Source organism: Dermacentor silvarum, chromosome 6 (genome assembly GCF_013339745.2).
Source record: "Dermacentor silvarum isolate Dsil-2018 chromosome 6, BIME_Dsil_1.4, whole genome shotgun sequence".
In the NCBI taxonomy this organism is placed as follows: domain Eukaryota; kingdom Metazoa; phylum Arthropoda; class Arachnida; order Ixodida; family Ixodidae; genus Dermacentor; species Dermacentor silvarum.
Genome location: NC_051159.1, coordinates 158,631,855 through 158,657,348, shown reverse-complemented (window position 1 = coordinate 158,657,348; position 25,494 = coordinate 158,631,855). Strand labels below are relative to the sequence as shown.

The 25,494-nt window shown below is 46.4% G+C and overlaps 1 protein-coding gene across 1 annotated transcript in view; it reads left to right on the top strand.

Moving 5' to 3' along the window:
* LOC119456299 (uncharacterized) overlaps window positions 1-18,356 on the top strand; it is a 35,732-nt gene extending 17,376 nt beyond the window's left edge. Inside the window, exons 5-13 of the mRNA XM_037717992.2 lie at window positions 8-137; window positions 5,461-5,587; window positions 6,389-6,587; window positions 8,167-8,311; window positions 12,499-12,612; window positions 14,375-14,519; window positions 15,297-15,382; window positions 17,365-17,461; window positions 18,125-18,356. Coding sequence (XP_037573920.1) covers window positions 8-137; window positions 5,461-5,587; window positions 6,389-6,587; window positions 8,167-8,311; window positions 12,499-12,612; window positions 14,375-14,519; window positions 15,297-15,382; window positions 17,365-17,461; window positions 18,125-18,282 — 1,201 coding nt within the window. The 3' untranslated portion in view covers window positions 18,283-18,356. The remainder of the gene's footprint in view (window positions 1-7; window positions 138-5,460; window positions 5,588-6,388; window positions 6,588-8,166; window positions 8,312-12,498; window positions 12,613-14,374; window positions 14,520-15,296; window positions 15,383-17,364; window positions 17,462-18,124) is intronic.
* The last annotated feature ends 7,138 nt before the right edge of the window (window positions 18,357-25,494 follow it).

The window sequence follows — 25,494 nt, the reverse complement described above, 5'->3', positions numbered from 1 at the left end:
ATTACAGGGCGGCGATGAATAGCCTCTTCACCGACGGCGAGGTCGTGACAGTGAGGAACGAGTTGCTGAGACAAAAGGAAGTCGTCGGTGCGCTACATCCGGATCAAGAGGAGTACCTGGACAACGTGAACAGAATGGTAACCGACGCGCATTGTAGTTAGGCTTCCCGTGCCTCCGCTTTATTCGATATCGCTGGGGTGAATTCCCGTGAAAACTACTACCGCTGACAAATTGAACAAGAACGGGAATACTGAAACACAAAGACACAAAGAAATATGAAATTTTTGTTGATGAATCTGACAAAAAAATTGGCCGCATATCTGCTTGCTTCGCTGCAAATGACGTCGAAATACGATAGTCTTCTGCCGCCCCTGATACGTAACACCCTCTCTTCTTCTCCCTCCCACCCCTCACGCTCTTCCCCTCCCCTCTCACTCCTCCCATGATGGATGCAATTGAGGTTTTGCTGAATTTAATTCAAATTTCCCGCGTTCGCCCTGCTCTCGCGCCATCCGTTGGGACCTTTTATTACTATTGGCTTAAAGCCGGCTACGGAGCCGCGGCTTCAGTCGGCTTGTTTTTAGCACGTAGCGTCTCTTCGACGCCATTTCTAACGCGTTGATTTTTCATTTATTAACGTAAACTCTGCGGATCACGGTTATGTACATATATTTTGCCTCACATAGGCCTGAGGTTCCCTTTGCGCTGCGTCTCTTCGGCACCATTCCTAACGCGTTGATTTTTCATTTACTAACGCAAAAACCAGTCCTATGTGGATTCTTCATTAAATGAACGCTATGGATCACGGTTATGTACATATATTTTGCCTCAAATGTTGACGTGTATGACCCCGTGCAACCAGTGCTAGCTTGGTGGGTTTTGGCCGGGCGGTTGAATCGGATTTGCCGGGCGGTTGAATCGAATGACAAAGTTTTTCGCGTTTAGGTAGCCCAAGAAAGACTACCGTCTTTAAAAAATGCAACTCGCGCTGTTCTATAAAATGGCCCATGGCACGCTCAAGATCAGTATGATCATCCACACACATTGCCCGCTAAACCAAGCACGATTCCTCGATTGCTCTGTTTAGAATTCTTCCGTTTGTTTATTAAATATTCACGATATAATATACCTACCATCCTATGTCATGTGGCGTTATTTTCGCTCCTTTGGCCACGGCGTCAGTATTACACTGTATGAGACAACCGCACGGTTGCCGACCAAATTCGGGCGCGTGATTTTTTTTTCCGCAATGACTAGTTCACCAAGTGTTCGATGAGTGACCGTTTAGTTTTGATTTATAGCTGTAAAAATTAGGCGCGTATATCCAAAAAAACGCCTCTAATACAATTGCGTTGATTCGTTCATATACCGACAAGGATGTGTGCACAGTCCATAGAGTACGTCTTGCGGTTGCTGCGAGACACTTTAGCATCTGATATTGGCTTGTCCCGCTCTCACTGCGCAGAGCACGTCGCTGGCGAGGGACTATCTCCTTGGCCTGCGGTGTACGACACTCGACGAATGTTTGTACCCCCGTGGTTGTGCGTCTCGATGCGATCAGGCTCATTGGGCTCTCCTTACTTTTCTAGAAGGAACTAGCTTAGGTTCACGTTTGTAGCTTATTTCTGTTTTCAAATCACAATACCTCAGACACTTTTTCTTCTATTCTAACATTCGTTAGTAGCGTGCCCGACCCTACTTTTCGTGACCTATGCTGAGTGTGTTAGGCTTTATTTTTTAGATTTGTCATTTTTCTCTGTCTTTCCTCTTTCCTCCCCCCTTCTTCCTATCTTCTATTTCCCCCTTTCGGGAAGGGTAGGCAGGCGTTGTGCCCCTTGCGGTGGCAGTTGCCAGCCCGCTCCTCGCTTTCCCTTTCCTGTCAAGTGTATAAATATTTTCAAAAGAAATAATATGAATAATTATAATAATTCGACAAAGCACACGTGCTCATCGTGTTCGAGCACCCACCGGTTGACATTGCTGACGCCATGTGGCACTGTAGTTCATTTTGACAAACAGAAAAAGAAGCATTTTCTTAGATCATTAGCTTGCATACTAGATTGGGCGATTGATCCGGTTATTCGATTAATTATTTATGCGATTGATCGGGTGAGGTCGCGAGTAAAGTATAAGGAATACAAGCGCCGGCGCAGACGCCCCTGCCTCGATGATTCCTCGACCTGGCTCAACAGTAAGGAAGGGAACGACAATTCGAACTTCGCCATTCCGACTAACAAAATGCCTGTGGGTCCCTCAGGATATAATCCACCCACGCCCACTGCACTTCGGGTCAGCAGAGGGAAAATACAGCGCCACGCGAGCGCGAAGAGTGCAGTTGGCGTGACTGCTGATAAGCCAAGGAACTCTCAACTACAGAAGCACTCGTGCAAGAAGTCGCTCTCTGCAGGCGACTATCGATTCAAACTGCACATTGTTTTTTTAATCTTTTTTTTTGCAATGTTTATGTGGATGAAACACCAGTTTTGTTGTTCCTATTTCTTTTCTTTCCCACGTGCGCAAATTCACAAATCCGTTTAATCGATTAATTGATCCTTTAAATGTTTTCCATTGCGAAGGTTAAAATCATTATAGATGCACAGCACTTCAGTATACTAATCTGACGACCGAGGTATCAGACGATTTGCCGTGCTCCTGGGCATAGCGCTTATATAATGCAGGCCATGCCTCGGTAGCGTGCGCAACTCCAACTGCTAGCTGCATGCTTTTGCAAGTTCATGTGGTAGGCGAATCGATAGTGCGAATGAATACATGCTCTCACACACGCGTCGTACTCGCAGTGGAGACATCACATGGAGACATCAATGTTGCGATCAGGCTCGTCCATCACGATCTCCATTCCCAGACCTCATGTATAAACGCCCTACCACTTTAGGCTTTTCTTTATTTTTTCCCCTTTATTTGACTGATTGCTCGGAAATATCCAAAAAAGCTCTTCTTCGCGTAACGTATTTCAGCAGGTTCGACCACTCACGTGTATACAGCAACTATAGCAAAATGCTGTCTCGTTCACGCGACGAGCGAACAGCTGCTGCCATTGGGTTGGAGTGCGTCACACATGATGGGATTTTCTGCGCGTTCACTTCAAAAAGCACGAGCACTCCCGTCAAAGCGTGCTCACGTTCGCGCCGCTCTTCTCCCTTATTTTTTCTCCGCTGACAGTATCACATGACTCTAGCGTGCATCTCATCTTGTCCCAGCGAAAGGGAAAGAAAAAGAAAACAGAAAGGCAGCTCGTGAATTTAGCAGGTACCATCCCGATCATATCCATGTCATCAATCAGGTAATCGAGAAATCTGCGGAGTAAAATCAACCTCTCTATATGGCTTTCATAGATTATGAAAAGGCATTTGATTCAGTAGAGATACCAGCAGTCATAGAGGCATTGCGTAATCAAGGAGTACAGGAGGCATATGTGAATATCTTAGCAAATATCTACAAGGATTCCACAGCTACCTTGGTTCTCCACAAGAAAAGTAGAAAGTTACCTATCACGAAAGGGGTCAGGCAAGGAGACACAATCTCTCCAATGCTATTCACTGCATGCTTAGAAGTATTCAAGCTCTTAGACTGGGAAGGCTTAGGAGTGAGGATCAACGGCGAATATCTCAGCAACCTTCGGTTTGCAGAAGACATTGTCCTATTCAGCAACAATGGAGACGAATCACAGCAAATGATTGAGGACCTTAATCGAGGAAGTGTAAGAATTTGGTTGAAGATGAATATGCAGAAGACAAAGATAATGTTCAATAGCCTGGCAAGAGAACAAAAATTCAGGATCGCCAGTCAGCCTCTAGAGTCTGTAAAGGAGTACGTTTATCTAGGTCAATTACTCACAGGGAACCCTGATCATGAGAAAGAAATTCACAGAAGAATAAAATTGGGTTGGAGTGCATACGGCAGGCATTGCCAAATCCTGACTGGGAGCTTACCACTGTCGTTGAAAAGAAAAGTGTACAATCATTGCATTCTACCTGTGCTAACATATAGGGCAGAAACTTGGAGGTTAACAAAGACGCTCGAGAACAAGTTAAGGACCGCACAAAGAGCAATGGAACGAAACAACTTAGGACTAACGCTAAGAGACAGGAAGACAGCGGTGTGGATCAGAGAACAAACGGGGATAGCCAATATTCTAGTTGACATTAAGCGGAAGAAATGAAGCTGGGCAGGCCATGTAATGCGTAGGATGGATAACCGATGGACCATTAGGGTTACAGAATGGATACCAAGAGAAGGGAAGCGCAGTCGAGGTCGGCAGAAAACCAGATGGGGTGATGAAGTTAGGAAATTTGCAGGCGCAAGTTGGAATACGCTAGCTCAAGACAGGGGTAATTGGAGATCGCAGGGAGAGGCCTTCGTCCTGCAATGAACATAAAATATAGGCTGATGATGATTACGACGACGACGACGATGATGATGATGATGATGATGATGATGATGATGATGATGATGATCCCGATCTTTGTAGAGTGATCCGTATATGACTCGTCCCTGAGTTTACGTTGGTATTCAAGGAGGCGTTCCGAGAGATGTGGGAAGGAGCAGAGTCCAAAGTGGTGAGACAATACAAATGAAATGAAACCAGCTGCGGTATACCTGAAAGTTGACGGGTACTTCCTGGACCTTTCGATCACCAGACGCTTTTGAACAGAGACGGGGACGAAGTGCAAGCCACGAGAGAAGTGATCGTAACCACAGCTAGCTTCAGTCTGCTGCTCCATCGGTGGGAGAGTGCTAAAGAAATGAAAAGACGAAGATAAAAGAAAAGGGGGTGACGAAAGTGATGTCAATGGGGAGCATGAATTCAGGAAAAGCATGAACGAGGAAAAATCTATTGCGCACCTGCACGGGCTCCTTCAAGATTCAAACCAGTGCTTTTATTTTCTAAGAAAGCAACGTTAAACTTCTTCAGTGCGGGTTTCAGTCGATACTAGAATCCTGTCTTTCGTTTCGATAGCGGACGGTTATCGAGTCTGCCTATAGTGCTCGTCTAAGCATTCAAAAGCGAAGGCTGGCGCGCGTGAGCCTCATCGTATATCCCCATTTGTTATGCATGACTGCAGGCCATTCCAATGAGAAAATCATGCGCGGTTCTGGGTACGATGGCATGTAATATGCACCGCGCCGATGTCAGTGCACCTTGTGAAACACCAGTTGGAAGACAAAGTCGCATACAAGAATCTGTGTAATAAAAAGGAGAGCTATTGAAGTAGCTTCAATTCCACTTAACCAATTAAACTAGACTTACGGACCATCTTGTGAACCTCCGTTTACGGTACAAAACTTGGTACAACTCGTCAACGGCGCTCTTGACGAACTGCTGCGGGCTTTGTTTTTGTATAAATTATGACTGCGAATTTCTGACAGATGTTGGTATACTCGCGTGGTTAAATTTGATTATGTTATCTTTTTTTCTATTTCTCTCTCTTTATTCCACAGGAAGTCTGCAACAACGAGCTTAAAGCGACGGAAAGGCAAATCGAAGTCATACGAAAAGAAGTTCAAGAGCTTTCAAATGACTGCGAAGAGCTTGCGCAACTGTACCAAGACAGAGATAACCTTTTAGGTATGTCACTTCGAGTGATGTTGCGGTTGAATATTACGAAATAGGTCAATCAACGCCACTCTGCAACAACCAAGTGGTTACGAGAAACGGGGAAAATGAAGGACTGATTTGAGCAGCTGCGAAATACGTGCTTAACTCTATTCATGTTCATGCAAGATTATTCTTAAATAACTAGCAGGCATAATGTAAACGGTTGTGTTCACCTAGCGCTAGCATCCAGAATTCATCAGGTAAGGATCTCATTCCCTGCGCCTGATTTCTGGGGAAAGGGTCTCCATATGATCTCCTTGAACTTGCATATCAATATTACTACTTCTTAATTTTTTAGATTTGAAAAATTTCTCATGGTATACGAGTTCAAACAACACCTGTGCAAAATTATTGGTTATCTCTTCGAACGTTCGCATAACATCGTCACCAACCTTCCTTTGTTCAAAAACATATCAACCACAGGTCAGCAACTAGGCAAAATGCAGAACTCCAGAAATTCGGCAACCTGTTGCGACCAATTTTGGTCAGCAATAGATTTCGCACGCCTTTCTCGCGCAATAAATATGAAGAAACTTGTTGCGTTGTAAAAGAACGTTTCGCATTACTTACTTGCAGCAGGTGATGCCGCAACCTATACAGATCTTCTAAATGTGGTACCGCGCCGAATCTTGAAACGTGAAGCCTATAAGCAGTTTCGAAGTGGGCATCATATAAGATCTCATTTACCAATTGCTTCCGACCAATTTCGATTCTACTCATTGTCTCTGATTATATTTTTTTCTATTGTGTCGATAATTCTACGGCATACAGACACCATCATCTCGAAGACTTCTGGGAGCGAGGTGGAATGCCAACTTGCCCTGGACCTTGAGAAGCTCAACATCTGCAAGCAGCAGGTAGACCTGACGAACTTTAAGTGGTCACAGGCGCTGCTCATGGTGCGGCAGGCGTGCTCCCAGTTCGCCCGGGCACTCAAAAAGTGGAAGGACCTCGACACTGTCCCGGAAAGGCACGTTTCCCACGAGGATTAAGACCCACTTGAATACGGTTCTATACGTTTTATTCGTCAAATACACTCTCCGGTCAAAACACATGCGTTGTGAAGTAATCGCTTTTTTACAACTGATATGTGCCTTTATCCTATCACAATTCTGTTTACAAAACTTGTTACAAATTAAGGCAAGCAGAATCAAGCGAACAAAGTTACCACAGAGATTAGAAGGTGAGCTTTTAGGTGACATGACCAGAAGAAATTGGTTAATGTGCAGTTATACAGCGATTTACCAAGTCGTCAACTTTAGATAGAAGAACTGTTTTTTTATTATTATTATGCTTTTACAGCAGTCAACAGCCCTTCTTTTCCAGTTTGCTGCTGTAGATCACTTCATTATTGATCTGCTGACGCTTATTTTAAGAGAGAGAGAGAAGAAAAGGAAACGCAGGGAGGTTAACGAGGTTGCACCTGATTTGCTACCCTACCATAGGGGAGGGACAAGTGTGAAGAAAAAGAAAAAGGAAAGGGAGAAGAACAGAGATAACAAGTAGTGCGTGCGCACAGACAACAGCGTTCACTGCGCAATCAAAGGCTGTCGCATAGCTCAGATGTCTTCACGCTGACTTTAGAAATTATGTTATGCTGGCACTCTACTATTCAAGAACTCTCTATCTCTATCTTTTTCTCTCCATTTGTTATGAACAGAAGGAATGTGTTAGAGAAGGAAATTTAGCCCCAGCTTCCGTAACAGCGCCTTAACTCATCATCATCGCGAGAAAAATTGTTAGAAGATGTTCTTATTAGGCACTGCGCGTGAATCGCAACTAAAATCGCCTGCATCAGCATTTCTCAAAATGTGGTCCGAGGACGATAAGAGAACCCTCAAAGGAGGTCGATTGTGTCCACGAGATTGGCTCTACAGGTGCTGTAGCATTGATGAGAAACGTTTATCAAGAAGGACAGACAGACATTTATCAAGGCATTTACGGACGACCTGCCTGCCAAAAGGTGCCCTCTTCAAATTTAAGACAAGAAAAGAAAGTTAACAATTGAAATTTCAGTTGAAATCAAGTGCGCAAGCGTACGCGCGTGTTTGGCCAATACAATGTGTTAAACCAATTCCAGGCCGCGGAGCTGAGCTTGAATATATTTTAATTTTTTGCTGGTGCCGTGATCCCCAAACTTTTTATCGCGACTGTACACTTGTACATGTGCATAGGTATCGGAGAACAGCTGTCACTTACGCACTTTTTTTACAAGAACGCTGAAGGCGTTGTCGTACGAGCCGAGAAAAGGACCCACTGGCTGGAAAAGTACGATGCACTTGCAACTCATTCTAACCAGACCTAAAACTTTATGTAGTTAGTTCCACATTTCTCACTATTATCAACATTATCCCTCTTGTAAGAGTTATACACGGTGGGGTTTTTCGAAGTACCTTCCCTCGTTGACTCTCGCTAATTGGCTGCGTATAGTGAACGCATAATGTTTTACCTATTCTTATTGTGACGGCTCGCCGTCGCCACAATCTGCACATAGTCATTTCCTCTCTACCATATACCTCTCTCACCTGACTTTTCTTTTCTCTATTTAGCGACGAGAAAGTGCGGTACTACTGTGCAGCTGAAACCAGAAACAACCTCAGTGCTGCCTTACAAAACTTGCAAGGTGCCCAACGTTACCTGAAGAATATTGAGTTCCCTTACTGCGACGCCGGCGAAATAGAGACCGTCTACAAGGTGCGTTCTCTATGCCTGATGCTCCTTTAGCAGAAAATCGACACCGCGACCACATAGATAATGATACCCCGTACAGGCCCCGTATCGTCGTCAAATGTTCGCACGCAGAGCACGTCCTCGCTATTTGTAGCGACGATCGAGACAAATTGAACTTGTCTCGAGCGATGTCCTCTACGGCTCAGTAGTGCACACGCATCTCGCGTTGCCCCGCAAAATCCAAGCGACTAACCCATGTCACGACATCTTGATGGATGGGGTTTGGTTAATATGCATATAGACCGAATCCGACATACATAGCGCCAAACTCCTGTTTTCTTTCTATCTTTCTTTTTTTCGTTGTTTGTTCGTTTTGTTTGGTCCTCTCTGTCTCTTTCGCGCTGCGTTCGTCTGCTAGGCCGAATTTATATGCGCGGAGTGTTTGTCTTGCTTCGCGGGTTTGGCACACAATTTAGACATTTGCAGCACTGCATAAATGCCGCGAGTTACACGGTGGCAGTTTTACGTAGCCGACATCTTCAAGCAAGCCAGAACTAACAATAACATTTTATACACATATATTAGGGGTCCTTTACACCTGGGTCGTAGAATTCCCAGAGAATGTTGTGTGACGCATGCACACGCACACTCCAGGCCAGCTGCATGCCTTCGGCGGATACCTTGGTGCTATCCAAGGTATACACGCACCAGAAGAACGCATCTTATCGCAAATGTACCATTCATCATGCTGTACTACTGACAACTCATTAAAGGAAATTATTTATGCTAATTGCTTGAAAACATTACACCATATACTATTTTACTATAGGTTTACTGCACGTATGACGTTGATAAGATGTTCACATCTTCGTCTTCGTAATACTACCGTCGTATACTCTCACGTTACTTTCATGTCCTACACATTTCTATTGTGTTAAAATTTGCTTTCCGCACGTAAAAAGGAAAACCGTACCGGCAAGTTTATGAGTACCTACGACTCGAATAGGCAGACGAGAGACAAATCAGATTTTTTATTGTTTATTCAGAGAGTCCCGTAGTCCCACTAAGACATTATTGTGGGGGCAACTGTTTATAAAACAAGACAACATTTTTGCAGTCCATCAATTCCGCTGACAAATTATTCCACTCTCGATGATCCGGGAAAAATACGAATACTTAAACAGATGTGTTGTGGAGTGATACAGCCTAATATATTACATGCATTATCGTTTGCGTGGTGAAACACAATACAGGGGGTAAAGGTCCGTTCTGGAAGAAATTGACGATTTATTGTGGTGTAAAGAATGAAAGAGCTTAACGCTGGTAGTCTGATTTATTGAAAGGCAGAAAGGATAAGCAGCCACGGGAGCCTTATTCGGAGCTAATGGGGACATGTGTGTCATCTCCCTGTGCTTAAATGGGAGACTTCCTCAAATGACATTTCTTTATTTGCATTTTGTGTCCGAATTAGCAAAGCACTGGTGTCATTCAGTAAGGACCCTACAGCACATCAGCAGTATTGCTGTCAACGCACTAGAGCACTGCACGGGCTCGGGCTTACCCGAAAGCCCGGGCCCGGCCCGGCCCGTGGACCGGGCCGGGCCGGGCCGGGTAGGGCAGTTTTTTCACGGGCTCGGGCACGGCATGTGCTTTTTGACCCGGGCCCGAGCCAGGCTCGGGTATTTTGACGCGGGCCCGGGCCGGGCTCGGGCTTTCTGGTGGTGTCCATGTAACGTGCAGTAAGTTATCTTCGCGCGTCTACTCTGAAAAACCTGTTTCACCGGCGCAGCTGGAAGCTAGCAGTGCTACTCCTGTGTAGTTCCCTTTACTTCTTCCGTCGTATTTTGCGCTGACAGAATGTAAAAGTTCAGAAAGACCGAAGTCGCCTCAAACCAAAGGATGCCATTGTATTCGTTACCTAAATCATTGTAATTAATGCTTTCAGCGCGGTGCAAGTGCGTTCGCGACTTCCTGATTCTTCAAAGGCGCATTGGTAAAACGATGACTGGTAAGATAAGATAATTTGTCACGCGGCCCAAATATGGCATTACGTCCATCCATGATTGCGCGCATGTTCTCAACCGGCCGCCTAGCAGCAGCGCATTACGCTGCACCATGGAGGAACGAGAAGTTTTCTTTCTCCATTTACTCCATCCATGCGCTGCGCTAACGACCGGTCGTGGCTGCGCTTCGACTAGAAATACGGTTGAGTGGGACGAGCGGCTAGGGCGGCGCATGCTTTCCACTGAGGCGTCCGACGTGGAAAAATACTGTGGTGGCGCTGCGATAGAAGTGGATAAGTACCTCGGCGTACACATAAACGATGGAAAGAATTACTCAAGCAACCACCAAGATAATCTGAAAATAAAGGGGAAGCGGAATGCAGCAATAATGAAACACAGAGCACTGTGGGGCCACAATAAGTATGAGGTGGTGCGTGGAATCTGGATAGGAGTAATGGTGCCAGCGCTAACATTCGCAAATGCCATTATATGCTTAAAATCGGATATATTGGCGTGTTTGGAAGTTAACCAAAGATCAGTAGGTCGGTTGGCTTTGGGAGCACGTACACGGTAATACGACAAATGAGGCAGTGCATGGTGACATGGGTTCTGCCTCTTTTGAAGTCAGAGAAGCACAAAACAAAATAAGTTTTGAAGAAAGGCTCAGGAACATGGATGAAAATAAATGGGCGGCTAAAGTGCACAGGTATCTCTACATGAAAAGCGTGGACACAGAATAGAGGAAGAGGTCAAGGAAGTTGGCAACCAAGTACAGGATAATCGAAACTGTAAATAGACAACCAGGGGTCATCAGAAAGAAAGTGAGAGAAATAGAGACCGTGAATTGGATGCAAAGAATGGAAACGAAAAGGACAATGGAGATTTACAAGAATGAGAAGAAAGAAATTAGAAGGGAAAATCTGTACGATAACACAAAGGGCAGTGCCTTGCTATTTGAGGCTCGAGCCGGTTGCCTAAGGACGAAAACATATCGGAACAAATATTCAGAACTAGATGAGACATGTGTATGCTGCAGTAAAGATCCAGAGACCATGCACTCAGCACATCCTAATGGAATGCGACGGGATCCACCCAGCGAGAACCGTACTATAGGTAACGTGCAACTCCCAGAAGCGCTTGGGTTTAAAGTGGAAGGAAATATAAACAGATCAGCCGTAGAGATCAGCAAGAGACGATTAGAGTACTGGTGGAAAAAAAGCAGGGAAAAGATGGATACGACCTGATCTCTTAAAATCATAGGCAGCGGTACAAGGTAAATTTTTGAAAAATGAAAATAATGAGAGGTATACAAAAATGCTAGATAAAGAACATGTATACCTGATTAAATCAAGCAGGCTAGGTGACTATTAGTCGCCGCCCCGTTTCAAAGGGGATGCCAATAAATCATCATCATCATCATCATTCGGGCCGCATCAAGGTCGCGTCGTTGGAAACTGCTGGCGATACTGCTCGGCAGGGTCATTCGTACTACTTCGCGCGCTGGTATTTGCGTTCAGACCGCTGAAATGGTGTTCATAATTGCATATGGACATGTATTTATGCCTTATGAATAAATTCATTTCATTCTCTTTTTTATTTTATATTTTTTAATGCCGCTCGGTGATCTTTTTCGGTCTCGGGCCGGGTTCGGGTCGGTTTCGAGCCGAGCTCAGGCCTAAGGTAAAGGGGTGGCGGGCCGGGCCGGGCGGGTAACGTAGATTACTTTCGGGCCCAGGCCGGGCCCGGGTCTCGCCATAAAGCTTTTGGTCGTGCTCGGGCGGGCAGCCCAACGTAAAAACGGGCCCGAGCCGGGCCCGGGCTGAAAAAATCGGCCCGTGCAGTGCTCTACAACACACATTAATCTGGCATGACAATAGCGTGAAAGCTACGAGGACGTGCTCTGGCAATCGGGATGCGCGCTCAATACTGGGCTCGAGAATGAGCAAACAAAACTTTCTTGTACGCAATAGGCAAACATGCATTCGCACGATCGCGCTTATGATTGATCGGCTGACGCCTCCACTGCAGCGCTACATCATTGCAAGGATGTGCTCATATTTGGAAAAAAACAGGGGGGGGGGGGGGGGGGGGGGGCAGTGAAGGGATTGCACTAACTTTATACACACGTGGTCGCATGTTAGTGCACCACCCACGCATAAACGTTTTTGCCACTTCTTTTTTTTATGTATTTTCCGTTTCATCTTGCAGGCCATCACGTACATCTTCACCGACATGACAACGTCGGAGAGACGAGACCACGCCTTCAATTGTTATAATAGCGCATACAGAAGAGCAGGAGCACTGAAGCAGTGGCTAGAAATGGTGGGTACGGACTGCCGAATGAAGAATATTTTACAGTGTATAATCCAGTGAAATGTGCCGGCCCTGCTAAATATGTGCATTTATTGAAAGGCGCTTGTATCTGCCGGAAAAGGCTAACGTTGGAATCGGCTAGGTCATTTGGTTTAAAACAAGGACATGACCATGCAATTGGAAATTTCTCATATTTAATGCTCCGTGAATAGTTATAAATGTGTCATGGTACGCGTTACATTACAGTTTGCCTAGATAAGATATAACACATACGAGTAAAAAATGCATGAAGGAAGCACTGAACTTAAACGGCGCACATGGCGTGGAGTTTCTCGTATTTCTCTAAATTTAACGATCCGCCGCAGTGTTGAAGTTCAATAATTTGGTTCCTTGTAGTCTATAATAGTGGTATTATAATCAAAAACAAAGTGCTACCAATGTTATTTATAACAATGCCTTAAACGGCGTCTTTCATGATGTTTCATGTAACAACGAATTCTGTCACTCTGAGCAGTACGTCATTTCGAAGTACCCACTACACGGGGTTCCCATGGTATAACCGGAGTACCGCAGTGCCAATTCCCTCCAACGTAATAGCGACAAACTGAAAGACACGACGTCATGCGAAACTCTAGAAATGGAGCAGCGACAATTACATCTCCGTGCTCAAGCTTGGCAGACAACTCAGGCCTTTCGAACGCTTATAACGGGAAAGCATCGGCTAGTTGGTTTGTTCAAAAAATTGTTAGTCAGCGCAACCTGTCGTTTTCCATGTGCTTTCACGTGTTTCCGTGTGTGTAGCGCTGTTCCCGCCTTAAAATTTTTTGAACATAGCCACAAAACAGTGAACAAATGCATCCAATGCCACATTGTAGCATCAACACACCGAGATGACGTGGATAAGCTATACAGTCTTGAATTCAAGCGCTCCGGCTGAGTTATCACGCAGAAGGCTATGTGTCTAACAGCAGAATAATATATAATGATTTAATGGCGATGTGGTATTGCTGCAGCGCCAATATAATCGAACCGGACAGGCACCTCGACCCAGCAGGGGAAATACGGGGTGATCATCGTTTCCCAGAATTATTAAAGATTGCCTGTTTCAGATAACATAATTCTAGTCCTTGAGCTAGACATTACTTGCACGAGAAATCGAAAAACTTATTCAACTAATTAAGAAACATTCAGTAATTAACTTCCTAATTAATTACTTTATGGTACATATTGCAGTTTAAGAATTGAAGCCGATGAGTTTGCAAGGTGTAGCCACTTGGAATGGATTTCCAGAATGACACCGGTTTGGAGATACGCGCCAACAAACTTGCCAGTAAATATTCGCTGTTGTTACACTTACTTTTTTTAACAAAACGGTCTTTTATGCATTGAAGCACAGCAGTCACTGGAACGCCCATATATTTCGCCCCACACATTGGAAAATAATATTTTGAAACTGGTGTCATCCTGGAGATTCATTTCAAGTGGATATGTCCTGCAACCTCGCCGGCTACAGTTCGTATATTGCAATATGTGCAAACGTAAAGTAGTTAATTAGGAAATTATTTACTATAGGAAATGTTTTAAGTAGTTGAATGTGTGTTTCGATATCTCGAGCAATAGTAATGTCCCCCTCTTCTGAATAATGCAGCTCAAGGACGAAAATTACACTATCCGCCACAGGCGATCTTTAAAAATACCGGGAAACTTAAAAATGACCACCCCGTATATATACCAAAACAATTTGTGTTCAGTACCGCTGTACTTATTGCAGGTGATCAACAACATAATATACCACGACCTCGGCATTCTAGAAGAGCGGTGTCGAGAGAAATCCGTGCTGCTGCGAAAGGAACGAATACGGCTCATAAAGGATTCAGTCAAAAACACGACGGGCAAGGAAATCAAGCTTGACGGCGGTAAGTAAGCCGTTACGGCGCACAGGAGGCGATGGCCCAGCGCCGGATTCTTTAGGGATCGAGAAATAGGGTTCACCTTAAAACAGGCATATTCGCAGCAGTCATGAAAACGTAGAGAATCACTTAAGCGTTGTTTATACATTGATGCTTCAGATAAAGATGTATGATGTCGTAAAATAACTAAACAGCTAAATACGGTAGAGCCCAACTGATACGTTTTTCATTAAAGTGTCGCAGCTATGACGGTGCCGAAGGCTGTTCTGAGTAATACAACTATGGTAATACTTCTTCGTGTATTGCAATCAGTTTGCCGGCTACAACGCTTCCCTGTTGTACTCCGAAAACCGGATTAAAGTAGCTCGGTTGTATAGAGAAAAAAGAAAAGAAAGAAAGGGGGACCGCAGGTGATTGAAGCCTACAACTATTGGAAGCTTGAAAACACCTTGCTAGATGGAAGGCTCCAGAAATATTTTTATGAATTGGGGTTCCCTAACGTGCATCCAGAGCCCGATGAACATGCGTTTTTGCATTCCGCTCATATTGTACGTAATACGGCTGAAGCGGCACCCGCTAGGTTGTGCTGAGCAACCTTCAGGGCAGCGGGTTCCAAGAGTCTAGAGTTCGAGGATCAACCGCAAGATCAAGAGTCTAGAGTTCGGGGATCAGGCACTCAATTCACGAAGGGTCACATATCGCAAGTTGATTTCATTGAGATTTCGCTGGAAACAGCACTGTTTCCCCGCTTTGAATTTCATATGCAATATGCCCTTCTTCCAGTCGACTACAACATGGATGCCGATACGGACATATTGCAAGATGACGACACTGTCCAGCTGTTTCATGCAGAGAGAGCGCTGAGTAGGGTGCGTATACCTTTTCTTTTTTCCCCAGTTGTCTTCACCTGCCTGAGAGCTCTAATATTAGTTTTCAAAGCTACACCTTGTGGTGAAAGACAGCGCAGTGGCTTAATTCTGGTCAATTTCGATCCCCTGGGACGCTTTGTAGAGCACGGAAACATTACTACACAGGCGTTTCTGCAGTCCACCTATATCGGAATATGACCGCCACGGCCGAGAACAGGCACTGAATTCACAAAGCTTTTCATTTGTAAGTGTTCGTTACTATTGGTCAAGCACCTTCGCTAATGGTATGTCCAACATTAGGATTGGCTGGAACTTTGCCTTACGAACAATTATATTTAAGAACTTGTCTGACTACGGGCCCTGGGGCCGAAATCACAAAGTTTTTCTTACGTAAGCGATATTCGTCAGCGAACACAGGCCCCCAGTCCTGAACTTGTGCCCAGCAACAGAACGCCACAGTCGCGGGAGCCACCACAGTGGATATTTTCTTTTTCAGTTAAAAGAGGCAAATGTAAGGTCATATATCCGATTCTTCGACTGAAGTAGTTATCACGCTCGGGATACCACAGTGGCTTTATTTTAAATGCGGAAAAAAGAGCTACGGTAACGCGTCGCAAACTGAAAGTGATGTACTAACGTGTGCTCTACAAATATTGTACTTACAATGACGCAATAAATTAATAATGAAAAAGTTAGTTAAATCACTACTAATTACTGTATAATAGGAACGAAACATACTGGATATGTCTTCAAAAGGTTGCTAACAGCATACGTTTATTATTATTTTTTTCATCCACACAGAAAGCTCCACTTCCTTTTCTTTTAACTAATTGCTCCGTGTCAGTGGGGACGACGCCGTTTAGGTGTTATACCATTCTATGTGTGTTCATTGGTGTCCCACGATAGGCGTCCTTATGAAAATATACAACATGACTGCATTTAACTAATTTCTTGGTTCTTTTTTCCATTCGCTGCTTTGCCTGCGTTTTCTTTCTCTTATTTCTGTAAAGCATTATCATAACGCACGTGTCAACGGTTCATTTTCTTAGTTTAACTACAATATTCTAGTACATTGACTCTATTGTAATTGATTGTCTTTGCCTCTTTTACCATTTCTCGCGCAGACACACGTAACAAGATACCCCAGACGCTACGTTCTTTAATGACAGCAGCGGCATAGAGAACTTAAAAAAATTACCGCCCTTCCACTCCGTGAATATGGTCGAACAGCGAAGCTGTGTTAGTTACACCGAGTGTTACGAGTGTCAAATGTGTTGCACGTGATGCAATCGCGTAAACACAAGTAAACACCGATCTACAACAGGAACATATATTGAAACGTTGCGAGGCGAGTAGAGGCAGCGACTTCCGACGCTACTCGACGAGTTTCCTGCTCTCTGGTCGAAACGTGCCGAGCCGCCGCCAGAGGCATCGGCTGCAGTCACAGACACTACGCGCGTTCGGCGCGAACGCGGTGAAACGCGGACGGCGTCGGCAGCAGCTCCACGCGTTGCGCGTTATCCAAAAGGGCACGCCGCACAGAAACACCTTCTCTTATCGCCTCTCCTCCTCGCGCCCAGCGCGGCCTCTAATTGGTCGCCTCCTCCCCCAGCACGCCTCTCCTCCTCTCCTGGTCCCGTGACCTGCCCTCCCCCGGCGCGGCTCTCCTCTCCTGGTCATGTGACCTGCGTGACGCCGGACAGACGGTGAAAGGTCGACTATGAACAGCTTCACTGTTAATATTCATGCAATACTAGCTATGCATTTAAAACCATGTGATCGGCATATACTGTCTCTGCCAAGTCATCTGTTTGCTGTCGTCGTTGCAGTGGTACCACAAGCGATTAAATATTCATCCCGATGCGAGACGTTATCTTATGTGCCTAGCTTCGCCTTGACTGCGCGCCTTATGGAAGGTTCGGAGACAAAGGGAAGAAATGTTTCACTGCAGCGCAGTTTATTTCGAGCTTTTGTTTCCACAGAGCTCAATCGTGACTCCAGACACTGGCCGGACAACGCTTCCAACGCCGGTGCCAATGTCTGATCTCGCTCCCCTGCCTCCCACGGAAAAGATATTCGGTAGGTTAGAACATAATGCATTCGTCCATTACCCGCTTGCAATATCTGCCATTTTTCTACCTACAATGGGCGCCTCAAGTGAACCAATATGGCGGCCGTATACCAAACTTCGTTCATGATAAATGCAGGGCGCACTTCCAAATTGCATGAGTTAGCCTATCTGCTTTGCAGAATTGAATGTCTAATGCTCACAAAGTACATTGTTCTCGTCGCTTTGGGATAGATAAAATACAAGGATGAAAAAGTCGATCAGATAGCTTTTTACAACAAAAGTATCTATTGTAAGCAGAGTCCCACAAAATTCGGTGCAGTTTCGGGATGTTTTCACCAAAGCTGTCGATGCTGCGAGATGTAGACAAACGGAAACGCGCAAGTGCGTCCTTGGCTCTCTGTTTTACTTTTACACGCAACGAAGAGTTTGAAACCATCGTGTTGAGTGACGCAGTGAACAACTAATCTAGAGCAACGCGCCCCTGAGATTAACCTGAATATATAAGCAGATACTGAGTCCTGATAAATCATACTTGATTAAAATTTAGAGTCTATGCCACCTTTCTATGACCCCGAACCATCATTGTTAGTTCTTTGTATATGTTATGCTGCTTGTGTTGTTGCTTATTGTGACACCCCCTTCTTAATTCTCCCCGACCAACTATGCTATAGGTAAAGTCGCAGAGCTGCGTTACCAGCACAACGAGCAAATGAAGGTGCTCAAGAGAGTACAAGAGCTCCGTCAGGCAAGACTGAGCAAAGCACTTCAGCGAAAGCTCGAAGCACGTCGCCACCGGAAAAGCACAACGTCGCACGCTCGAGAAGAATGACGAATGCTGAACTCTACTGTTGTTGTAAAGTTGCTGGTGAAGTTAAAGAGAGGTCGAGGTTTTTGTTCACTTTGTGACGTTGCTTACTTCTCCTTTTGTTGTGATGTGAATTGCAGTGTGAAACACTGACAAAAATACAGGGCTCGTTACATTTTATATCATAGAGTTGTAGTGGACCAAGAAAAGGGGTTAAAGCGTGGAATGTTAGCTATAACTCGACGCGAACATGACACAACTGCGCAAGCGCAGAAAACTCCGAGGAGATTCTTCGTACGCACAGTGGCTCCTTGACCGTACTGTACGTAGCAGTGGTACGACTTTTCTGTACGGGAGAGAAATAAATATGACAAAGGCGGGGAAGTTAACGTGGATGACTTATATCCTGGTTGGCAGGGGATGATGCGAGAAAGAGGTAAATGACCCAGGACATAAGAGTGTATAGGCATTAAAGTTGCAGATACGGAGTTCAGTGTTGTGTAACCTTTGTTTCAGCGGTAACCCAGCCCGCTTGACCGCAGCATCGCAGCAGCCGTGTTGAGAGAGAGAGAGAGAAAAAAGAGGTTGATGTTTTACAATTTGTAATATATTGCATGTGATGTTCTTTTCTACCATTTACGGGAAATGAAGTTGTTTATTACTACTACTATATTTACGGGCTTGCAAGGCGCGCTTCCGAACGGCAAAAAAAAAAAGGGGGGGGGGGGGGGGGGAGAATTGTCATCTACTCTATGCAGCACGAAGCTACAAAGTAAATCCATACCAGTTTCTCAGAAAGAAAGCAGTTGGAGAAAATTCATCCTCGTCCAGGGATCGGACCCGGGACCAAGGCCCCCTTTTCGGGCGCCACTTGAGCTAACCGGGAGGCTAGCAGATTGCAGAACGATCGAGGACGAATTAATCGACAACTCCAAACGCAGGGACACTGAATATGGCAAATCAGTTTTGCCGAAGCCCGCAAGGTAATGCTTCCGAACGCAATGTTGAAAGATTTTGGAATTGTTTCACTCCAGGCTGAACTTCAACTGGACTCCATACAGGATCTGTCAGAGCAGGCTGAAACGTATTATATACCTGTTGTGTCTCCAAAAGTTTTGAATCATCGAGAACTTTAACAGCTAATGAGTCGCCAACAAACGCAGGATAAAACAAAGTCAATAAGCTTGAGCAGGGCTGAGAACTGTCACTCGCATTTCTTGCGAATATTGCACACGACGTTTTGAAGAAAAAAAAATTTTGATCTCAATCCTGGACAGATATGGCTGCCCTAATATAGTGTCAAGTGAAGTTTAGGAACTTTATTTTGACGTCCAGAGCGATCTGTAACCTTAGTTACAACGTTAGGCTACGGATTAACCTGCAAAAAGGTGATGTGCTCCGCGCGTGAGCATAGCAGTGCTGAGAGAAAGCATGCTTTAAAGGGGCATTAAAGGCCAACTGCAAGCTGCAACGAAATTTGGGAACGCGTAAGAGGCCTAGTTCCAGATGGTGAAGATATGCAGCAGCCTCCATGCGAAATTTTACGTTTGGAATAAAGTTGATGCGTCACGAAAAGCTCGCAAGAAAAGACGTTTTTTTGCTACCGAAACGTAAAAATTAGCGTTATTACCGCTCGACAGAAGTGCACGACCCAGAACGCGTGGTTCTTCGGCAAGACCGGAGACGAAGACAAACGGACATTTTATGCTGCCCAGGTAAATAGGGGCAAATATACATCCTGTCTTCTTTTCGTATGCATGGTTCCAGCTCTGGAGAGGAATCAAACCACGATAATTTGGATCATACGATGCACACGTTTTTACGCACCGCAGGCAACGGTATATGCCTCTTCATTTACAGCGTCGGTTACAAAGTTCAAAAAATAAATAATTTGTGGGGTTTTACTTGCCAAAAACACGACCTCATTATGAGGCACACCGTAGGGGGCGACACCGGATTAATATTGACCACCTGGGGTCCTTTAACGCGCACCTAAATTTAGGTACACGAACGTTTGTATTTCGCTCAAATCGAAACACGGCCGACGCGGCCGAATTGGAAACCGCTACCTAGATCTCAGCAGCGCAATGCCGTACCACTAAGCTACCGCGGCAAGTAAAAAGAAAGAAAGAGAAAGAGGCACATAAAAAAATTAATACGCGCGTAAGCATAAAAAAAATCCGAGGACACCTACGCACTTATGAGTTGGGAATGCGAAAGCATTAATGTACAGTCGAGTGCAAAACTTTAGAGACCACGGGAGCGGCGACTTAACTAAAGTCCCTATATAAGAAAAGTACCGCCATCCTTTGATCAACGCCACTTCTCTCTCTCCTGTATCTCCGATTGGACGATGATAGCGCGCGCTTTTCACTTCTTTATATTTAGTTTTTTTTTTCCTACCTCAGAGCCATGTTGAAAGTCCTCTGCGCAGCCGCAGTCGCCGGCGGCGGCGGCGGCGCGCGCCCGGCCTGAAAGCTTCAACGTAGACTTTCTAGGTGCGCCACCGTCGACTTGGCTTTCGCAAGCAAAAAGTAAAGAAAAAAGCAAGCGCTTTAGGAGAGGAGGCCGCGGAGGAAAGAGTAGATGGCGGTACTTTTCTTATATAGGGATTTTAGACTAAACTACACTAAACTAAAATCCCTATATATAAGAAAAGTACCGCCATCTACTCTTTCCTCCGCGGCCTCCTCTCCTAAAGCGCTTGCTTTTTTCTTTACTTTTTGCTTGCGAAAGCCAAGTCGACGGTGGCGCACCTAGAAAGTCCACGTTGAAGCTTTTAGGCCGGGCGCGCGCCGCCGCCGCCGCCGGCGACTGCGGCTGCGCAGAGGATTTTCAACATGGCTCTGAGGCGAAAAAACAATATATATATATATATATATATATATATATATATATATATATATATATATATAAAGAAGTGAAAGCGCGCGCTATCATCGTCCAATCGGAGATACAGGAGAGAGAGAAGCGGCGTTGATCAAAGGATGGCGGTACTTTTCTTATATATATATATATATATATATATAGGGACTTTAGTTTAGTCGCCGCTCCCGTGGTCTCTAAAATTTTGCACTCGACTGTACAATTGAACGGCGCTGAGTGGTCCTTCGAGTTTTGCGCTGCAAGTAACCTACCATAGCGGTACGTGCTGGCCGAACCAGCAAGCAGCAGCAGCAGCCTGCGGTGCCAACGCGGCATGCCACTGACGCGATGATGCCCTCTCCCCTCATGCAACACCTGGCGCGAACACTAGGTGTACTCTTTCGCCCGCTCTGCTCCGTCCAGGCGCAGCTCATGACGTGGCGTCGCAGCCAATGGCAATGCGAGTTCAGGTGCCGTTTCGCTGCTTCACGCGACAGACGCCGGCTTTTTCGGTCAATAGGCCATTTGACGCTTTCGCATCAAAATACATAAGCACTCGGACTTAATTATCCGCACATCGGTTAATTCGGACTACTTTCGGAGCTCGGTGAGCGAAGAGAGCCGCAAATGTGCGACGCAAAAGAGCAAGAACGGCGCTAGTACAGTGTACTGTAGGCGCTAGCGTCCAACCGAAACAAAGCGGCGGAGTCCGCATCGCCACAGCCATCAGTTGAAATCGTACGTGAATGACAGCAACGCCGGAACGCTTCGAGCCTATTTGTGTCTTTAAAGCTTGTATTCTTGCTTTTACCGCCGCGCATAACACCGCGTTGGCCGCCGGCTTTCGTAACTGCGTAGTCGTCTTCCACGATCGCGTCGATAGCGGCCGCGGTTTTCTCCGCAGCGGTTGCGGCGAACAGTAGTTTCGTTTTCACTCGGTACGCGCGTCGGCCGCGTGCCTAAAAAACTGCGTGGTCGCCATCGATGATCGTATAGATAGCGACCGCGGTTTCGACTGCCCAGGTGTTGCAGCGAATGGTAGTTAATTCGTCCAGACTCGGTGCGTGCGTCGGGGGCGTGCCTTCAGCACCGCAAAGTCGCCGTTGATAATCGCGTCGGTAGCGGTCACGGTTTTTTCCGCAGCGGTTCAAACAGTTGTTTCGTTTTGACTCGGTGCAATGCTGTCGAGCTTGAAGAGCACCGGCTACATCGCGATTACGTTTTCCCCAGCCCACTGGCGAAAACGCAATCGCGATGTGCGCGCGATAGTACAAAGCGTGTCTACATGCTTGGTCTACATGTTTTGCATACGTGCAGGGCTTGACAATCGTTGTTTTGAGTGCGGTACCGCTTACAGTGCTGCAGATATTCGCGGCTCCGGCGACTTACGTTATAAGCGGTCTACACTGTATATGGCACTCATACACTTGCGCGTGACCCGCGTTGACGGAGTGAAACGTCACTGTAATTTTTTTTAAGATCACTTACCGAACGAACAGCTGCGTCTTATACACTGGTGCGACTTATATACGTGTTCCTTTTTTTCCGGAACAACTGTCGTCTTGAGGTGGGTGCGTCTCATACAAAGGTGCGAGTTATAGACAAAAAAACACGGTAACTAGCATAACGCAAATGAACCTAAAATGCACGGCCACGTATAGCATACATGGCAGATGTGTGTCTGGGCCTTGGGGACGTTGATCAGATTTTTATTATTATTTAGTACATACTGCAGACCTTTCGGTCCAAGCAGAGGAGCAATAGAATACATACAGAAAAGAGAACAAATTAGGAACAAGCAAGTACAAAATTATACAATATTTAGTCACACTGTGTCTAAACTTTCGTTCCAATCTGATATTGTTCTGGGAAAAAAGAAAACTTAAACGTATCAGTTCGAGCATAATAGGGTGTTAGTGAGTCCAGATGATGCTGTCTTGTGTGCCGAGTTATTGCAGGCGTTATGTAAGTCGATGGTTTCATTTCAAGCCTGATGCCGACGGGCCGCTTAATTGTGTTTATTGTTCCAGATGATGAAAACAATACCACAGGTGTTTAAACATGCCACTCTGCCTTTAAACCTTCACCGAGCCAACGCGCAGCCCAAGCAACCTGCACAGATGTGATCCATACCTCATTCACTGTGCGCTCTTCTTAACTCAAGTAGAGATGCTTGAGGGAGGTAAACTTGTATAATTATATAAAGTAAAAGCTCGATGATACGATCACGGCTAATACGAATTCGAATTTCCGGATGATACGAATTTTTCCTGTGGTCTCGGCCGAGCCCCATTACTTTGCAACGTGCTAGAGAACGGTTGTTACGAATCGATTTTCAGCCTGCGTCGGTTGATACGAATAAACGCCGCCCCACCGACGGCCGCGAAAGACAACAGCGCGCAGTCACGCGCTTTCTCTCCTTCTCTTTTGGTGCGGAGGCGCGGCGCCGGACAGCGCGGACTCCGCGACTGGGCGCGAAGAGTTTGAAGCGGTGGCGCTTTTGGTGCTTTTGTACTTTTCCTCCTTTTCTGCGAGCCGTCAGATGGAATGGCTGCTGCGCTTGGGGCCGCGTTCTTCGTGTTTGCGCCATTTTGCCTAGTCGCAGCGAGCTATGTCTCGCAAGCGGGAAGCACTCTCCTTTAAAGAGAAATTAGACATTCTTCGAAAGGTCGATGAGGATCCCAAGAGGAAGCGGACGGAGTTGGCTAAGGAGCTAGGCCTCGCAACGTCAACACTGAGCACAATTGTTGCACAGCGAGACTATCATGAAAAACGTGCTTTCGTTCAACGTCAACGCGAAGCAAGCGAATTCGAACACGCTTATTTCGAACATACCGCGCACCGACAATGCTCTTAGCAGCGCGCCAAATCACGTGGCGGCGCCTCCGACCGGCATTGCTCCGACACCGCCATAGAGCAAAAGCTCAGGAGAGACCCCTCAATGCCGCACGCGAAAGAACGAAAAAAAAAAAAAAAATGTCACAGTTTCGCCCTAAGGGCGAAGCAATGAATGCGATAGCAACACAGCAATGTCATACGAAGTAAGGTGAGCGGCCTTGGTAGCAATATGAATTGTAGTAAACATGAGCTGATTAAGTAAGCAGGTGTGCTGCGGCGTAAGTAGACCTACATGAAGAGAGACTCGATGACCACGAGAAGGCGCGTGTGAAACGGTGGTGTTGATGAGAAGCGCTTCCCGTGGGCAGCGCGCGTGCGAAGGGACACACCTGTAGCGCTGCACTGCCGATCTGGGCAGCATTGCATGTGTAGCGTGCGTTGGAAAATGTGGCCCGACTATTACTAACTGAATGAACAAGCGTGGTGTGAGCGCGCACAAACAAACATGAATAGATCACACTGAATGACTGCAGTCAATGACTGTCAAAACGCTGGCAGCGAGCGTATGTACGTGCGGTCTATCGCTTCAACGGAAACTGAGAGGCGAATGCAGGGAGCATAAAGGTCAGAGCCGTGTGGAGATAAGAGACGGTGCGGTCGAACGAACGACGAGCGCGGTTGTTGGCAGCGTAGAAGTGCCCCCCCCCCCCCCCCCCCGCTTCCTCCGGCGCTGGCTTCCCGCTTCCTTGCTTGCGCGTGGGAGCGATAAGAGACTGTGCGGACGAGCGACGAGCGCGGTTGTTGGCAGAGAAGTGCCCCCCCTGCTCCCTCCGGCGCTGGCTTTCCGCTTCCTTGCTTGCGCGTGGGAGATTGAGTGCGCACGCTCTCCGTGATAGCGCGCGTCCCCGCACGCTTCCGCTGGGGCATACGGCGCGCGGCGAAGATTTTATCTATACGGAACCTCACGGCGACGGCGACGACGACGGTAGAAATCCGGTTGAGGTGTCCATATAATTGCTATCGCAATAAAAGAACCGCGGCGGAAATTTCCTTCTCTCTCAAATTGCAAGGTCGCCGTTTCTGCATCGCGCCGGAACAAGCGTGTACGTGCCGACTAGAGTGTTCTAGACAACCGTATTCTAGCACACACTAGTGCCGACGTCTCAGCCACGCGGATAAAATGGCAGTGAACCCTTCTCCTCTATTTTCTAGTCACATGTTGACCTTGCACGCTGCGGCAGCAGCGCAGAGGGAAGCAGCGGCGGAGGCACAGTCGGGCCAACAAAACTGCCACGCCCGCAAACGCTCGCTTCCCGATAACGGCAGAAAACGAAACTTCAGGGGGCGGCTAAAATAAGCTGGCGCCAGCACGACGGTGGCGGGCGCGCACGGAGTCGAAGGTGAGAGAGCTACCAGGGAGTTGAGAGGGACGGCGAGGGGAGCCACCGAAGCGGCGGAGTGGACGTGGCCAAATCCGCTTCCCTGCCGCCCTCCTCCCTCACCTTCGACGGTCTCCGCGCGCACCCGTGTGCC